General features: G+C 39.3%; 1 protein-coding gene across 50 annotated transcripts in view; it reads left to right on the forward strand.

Annotated features, from left to right (window-relative positions):
• Positions 1–6,000, forward strand: part of Clasp2 (cytoplasmic linker associated protein 2) — a 191,423-nt gene that overhangs the window by 181,954 nt on the left and 3,469 nt on the right. For all 50 annotated transcript variants that reach the window (XM_048794715.1, XM_048794730.1, XM_048794720.1 and 47 more), the window contains one exon: positions 5,711–5,827. In XM_048794715.1, the coding sequence (XP_048650672.1) occupies positions 5,711–5,827 (117 nt within the window). The remainder of the gene's footprint in view (positions 1–5,710; positions 5,828–6,000) is intronic.

The following is a 6,000-nucleotide window of genomic DNA, read 5'->3' on the forward strand; positions in this document are numbered from 1 at the left end:
AGCCAGAACTTTTGGGTAAGAAAAAGAGGGGGCAGGGTACAAATAACATAGATAAAGAAGAAATCAAATTATCCCTATTTACAAATATATGACTCTGTACTTAGAAAAATACTACAGATTCTTCCCAAAGACTTAGAACTAATAAATCCAGCAAAGTAGCAGGAAACAAAGTCAACATTGAATAATTAGAAAAGCAATACCGTTCAAAAAATTAAAATACTTAGGGATAAGAAATAACCAAGGAGGAAAATGACCTCTGCAGTGAAAATTAGAAACCAATGAAGAAAGAAATTGAAGAAAACACTAGACAAAAGGACCTCTCACGTCATGGATCAGCAGAATTAATGATTGTTAAAATGGCCATGTGAATAAAAGTAATCTATAGGTTTAATAAATTCATACTTAAATACCAATGACGTTCTTCTCAGAACTAGAAAAAAGCAATCTTAAAATTCATATGGAAGCAAGAAAGACCCCAAATAACCAAAACAATCCTGAGCAAAAAGTAATAATAGAGACCAGGAATGATGGTGCATGCCTGTAGTACCTGCAACTTGGGAAGCTGAGGTAGTAATTTAGTGAGACCCTATCTCAAACTTTAAAATATAAGAAAGGCTGGGGGTAAAGGCTCAGTGGCAAAGAACCCCTGGGTTCAATCCCTATTTCAAAAAACAAACAAACAAAAAAATAATGCTGGAGGTATCACAATACCCAATTTTAAAATATGCAAGAGAGGGCTGGGGTTGTAGCTCAGTGGTAAAGTGCTTGCCTCGATGTAGAAAGCACTGGGTTTGATCCTCAGCACCACATTAAAAAAAAAATAATAAAATAAAGATATTGTGTCCATCTACAACTAAAAAAATATTTTAAAAAATATGTAAGAGAGCCATATCAACAAATGAACACCGATTTTCTTGGTGTTAGGTACTTTAACACTGAGCTATATTCCATTGTCCTTTGTTTGTTTGTTTGTTTTGGGGACAGAGTTCTGCTAAGTTGCTAAGGCTGGCCTTGAATTTGGGATCCTCTTGCCCTGGAGCCATCCAGTTCTTGACAGAGGTGCCAAAAACATACATTACAGATAAGACTACCTCTTAACAAATGATGCTGTACCAAAAATCAACTCAAAATGGATCAAAGATCTAAATGTAAGATCCAAAACTTTGAAACTGCTTGAAGAAAGTTTAGGGGAAACACTTCAAGACATAGGCACAGGCAGTGACTTCCTGAATACGTGTCCAATAGCTCAGGATATAATAGCAATAATCAACAAATGGGATGGCATCAAAAGGCCTCTCTACAGCAAAGGAATCATAATCAGAGTGATGAAACAGCCTACAAAATGAGAGAAATTCTTTGCCAACTATTCTTCTGACAAAGGATTAATATCCAAAATATATCAAGAACTCAAAATCTTAACACTGAAAAAACAACCCAATCAGTAAATGTGCATATGAAGTGCACGGACACTTCTCAAAAGAAGTAAGAATGCTCCACACTTAGTGTGGAGCAGTAGCCAAGCATATGACCTCAACCTGAGGAGGTGGCAGGAAGGCCATGGCAGTTTGCTGTGACACCATGGAAGGCAATAGGAGAAGTAGTGACAAAGGTTACTTGTATGCAGATTGGCTGGCATTCTGCTAACTGGTATGAACTCTGTAGTCTCCTTTTTTAAATGTGGACCCATGATATCTTGTTCACAGTATAGATGAGTTTTACCAACTGGAGCTAATAAGACCTGGGCCAAAATTGAGCTAGCCTTTCTTACCATTGAAGGATATTGCATGACAGGAATTATATTTGGAGTAGTGAATGGTCTTCAACTAGGACTGAAAGAAACCCAGAACATGGCCCGATCCAAACCAAGATATGTACAGGTTTTTTTTTTGTTTTTGTTTTTGTTTTTTTGTAGTTGTAGATGAACAGAATGCCTTTATTTTATTTGTTTATTTTTATGTGGTACTGAGGATCGAACCCAGTGCCTTACACATGCTAGGCAAGTGCTCTGCCACTGAGCTACAGCCCCAGCCCATGTACAGGTTTTATGTATGATGACTAACTAGGCAATGTGTACGTTAGGCTAATACTCTAGGTTCTCTGGGTCTGCTTTCTAGTGCATTTAATGTTGTTATTGAGAAAACATGAGGTGCAAAATATGACCTTGACACAGTACCAGCCAGGACCATGACGGACATGTTGTATAAGTGTACCAGTGGTCTTCAAGGGGTGGCACAAGGTGGTCTGGCAAGACTAACACTTACCAGACTATAACAACTGAAAATACATGAAAGTCTCCCTTCTCCAACAGTCACTCCAATGATTTTTACCAACTCATGAATATAGGACACTTCATTAGTCATCCAGACCAGTCAGTCAGTTTGGAGTTATTTTCTCTCTTTTGTCTGTAATTAGTTTGAAAAATTGGAGTTCCTGATTTGCTGTGGTGAAGATCAGGACTGACATTCCTTCTTGCCCTTAGTGAGTTAAAGCCAAAACCCTTTGTTGGCTCACTGAGTAACGTGGTTCCCTTCTCCTTTGGAGAAGATCTTGTTCCTGTTTTCTCTCCTACCCCCTGACCTAGAAAACCACTTACTCTCAGAATTCATGTAATGCTTTTTGTTAATAGTTTTATCACTAAGTTTGTGCATTTAATAACCTGAAACTATAATTTAGCTCTGAGTTCTGATTAAAGAGTGAAAATGGAAAAAGAAAAGGAAGTCCATTTCACCCCAGTCCAAATGACTATCATCAAGAATACAAAAAAGTTATAAATGCTGGTGAGAATGCAGGGACAAAGGATCCCTTACATACTGTTGGTGGGAATATTAATCGGTATAGCCACTATGGAAATCAGTATGGAAATTCCTCAAAAAACTAAAAATAGGCATGGTGGGACATGTCTGTAATCCCAGCAACTTGTGATACTGAGGCAGGAGGATTGCAAGTTCAAGGCCAGCCTCAGCAGTTTAGCAAGGCCCTAAGCCACTTAGTGAGACCCTGTCTCAAAATAAAAAATAAAAAGGGCTGGAGATGTAGCTTGCTAGCAAAGTGCCCCTGGGTTTGATCCCCAGTATGAGGGGGCAGAGGACAGGGGAATACTAAAAATAGAACTACCATATGATCCAACTATACCACTCCTCAGTATTTAGCCAAAAGAGTTAAAATCAGCATACTTCAGAGATATGTGCACGCCCATGTTTGTGGTGGCACAATTCACAATAGCCAAGTTATGGAATCAGCCAGGTATCTGGCAACAGATGAATGGATTTAAAAAATGGGGTATGTTTACATAATGGAGAATTATTGAGTCATAAAGAAGTACAAAATCATGTCATTTGCATTGAGTGTATACTCCAACTCAGAGACAATCTTCAAAAACTGGGAGAATATTTGTTTGGTTTTGGCTCTAGGCATTTAAGGAAATCTCTGTCAGGTTACTGACTGACTGCTGAGATAACAAAGAGACTTCAGTGACCACATACCATGTATAAATAACTCAAGTGAGTCAGTAATATAAATATAAGGTCTAAAACTATAAAACTCTTAGGAAAAAGCAAGGTTAAATCTTTCTGACTTTAGGTATGGCAGTGGATTCTTAGATATGACACCCAAGGCACTAATGAAAAAAAGATCTATTGGACTTCATTGAAATGAATAACTATTTTAGGGATGGGAGTGTAGCTCAGGGATTAGAGTGATGTCTTGCATGCACAAGGCCCTGAGTTCGATGTTAAGCACTGCAAAAATAATAATAATGTTTGTGCATCATAGGACATTATCAGTAAAGTAGGAAGACAACCCATAGAGTTGGAGAAAGGATTTTTGCAAATTATGTATTTAATAAGGGTCTACTATCCAGAATATAAAGAACTGTTCTAACTTAACAGCAGTTTTTAAATGAGCAAAGACTTGAATAGACATTTTATCAAAAGATAGACAAATTACTAACAAGCATATGAAAAAAATGTTCGCTATAGAAATGTGCACCAAAGCCATAATGAGCTATCCATGATGCCATATGCCTGTAATCCCAGTGGCTCAGTAGGCTGAGATAGGAGGATCATGAGTTCAAAGCAAGCCTTAGCAATTTAGCAAGACCCTGTCTCAAAATAAAATATAAGGAAAAAAAAAAAAAACTGGGCATGTGGCTGATGTCCCCTGAGTTCAATCCCCAGTACCCCCCCCCAAAAAAAAAAAAAACATAATGAGATCTGACTTCACACCCACTGGGATGACTGTATCAAACAAAATAAACAAGTATTGGTGAGAATGTGCAGAAATCGGGATCCTCATAAATTGCTGATTGAAAAGAAAAGTAGTGCAGCTGTTATAAAAAGCAGTTTGACCGTTTCTCAAAAAGTTAATGAAGGGCCAGGCAAGGTGGCACAGAATTATAATTCCAGCAGCTGGGGGACTGAGGCAGGAGGATTTAAAGTTCAAAGCCAGCCTCAGCAAAAGTGAGGTGCTAAGCAACTCAGTGAGACCCTGTCTCTCAATAAAATACAAAATAGGGCTGGGGATGTGGCTCAGTGGTAGATTGTCCCTAAATTCAATCCCCGGTACTCAAAAAAACGACAACCTTCTGAATTAACTCTAACATGACACCCTTCCTTTAAAGCCCTTCAGAGATTCCCATGAACAGAATGAGCCCTTATGTCTTGCTGCAGTTCTCTTAGTTGGCTCCTTCCTACTTTTCCTCCTACTTTATGAGCTCCTATAATGAATTTTTCATTCATAGAAAGCACTGAACTGTCTCTTGAGGTCACTGCATATTTCCCTGTCTCTATCACCTTCCTTACTCTTAATTTACTTTTATCCTCAGGTCTCCACTTAACCTTTCTGTGCAGAGGATTTTCTTTGTTTTTGGTTCTTTGGTACTAAGGATTGAACCCAGGGGTCACTTAACCACTGAGTCACATTCCCAGGAGGCTGAGGCAAGAGGATCATGAGTTCAAAGCCAGCCTCGGCAAAAGCAAGGCACTAAGCAACTCAGTGAGACCCTGTCTCTAAATAGAATACAAAATAGGGCTATGGATGTGGCTCAGTGGTCGGGTGCCCCTGAGTTCAAACCCCAGTACCCTCCCGAAGAGAATGGGAAATTGGGGCTGCAGTTGTAGCTCAGTGGTAGAGTGCTTGCCAAGTGTGTGTAAGGCACCACATAAAGATAAATAAAATAAAGGTATTATGTCCATCTATGTCAAAACACACTACTGACATGTGTATCCAAAAAGAACAAATTTTTAAAAAGCATAAGGGAATTAGTTTACATAAACTGGATTTGAGAAGGGATGGGACAGGGATGGGACAGATGTAAGACATAATTAGGCTTGAATCACAGGACACTACTTTGACTGCCAAACCAAGGAATTTATATTTTATTAGATAGTGAGAGGCTGTTGGCTGCCCTGAAGCTAAGTTCTTTAAGGCTCATCTGGAGACTTTTGGTGGCAAAGAAGCAACCTCAGAATCAGAGAAGTGCAGCTTATCAAGAAAAATGAGATAATGATAATGAGACCTAGGAGTAGAGTAGAGCACAGTGAAGTGGGAGGAGAGAAGGTTGTATCCGTGCCTGCAGACGTTGAAAAAGTAACTTAGGTCATCAGTTTTCTTGCCTCAGTGTTCTTGGGATCTCATTTTCGAGTTGCATCTTCTGTTGCAAAGGTATTTCCTCAGATCCCTCAGGAGTACTAACAATGGGCTCTCTCCCTAGGGTTATGATAATTCGGAGAGCAGTGTTCGGAAAGCTTGCGTCTTCTGCCTGGTAGCTGTTCATGCGGTAATTGGTGATGAACTGAAACCACATCTCAGTCAGCTCACTGGCAGCAAAGTAAGTGGTGCTGCATGGATTTAAAGTGGTAGTGGTAGTGCATTCTTTAAAATTCAGTTCTGGGAGCTGGGGATTTAGCTCAGTTGGCATAGTACTTGTCTCGCATGCACAAGACCCTGGGTTCAATCCCTAGCACCACCACACACACACACACAAAAAAAAAAAAAAAAAAA

The sequence above is a fragment of the Marmota marmota genome, unplaced genomic scaffold, assembly GCF_001458135.2.
Source record: "Marmota marmota marmota unplaced genomic scaffold, marMar, whole genome shotgun sequence".
Taxonomy (NCBI): domain Eukaryota; kingdom Metazoa; phylum Chordata; class Mammalia; order Rodentia; family Sciuridae; genus Marmota; species Marmota marmota.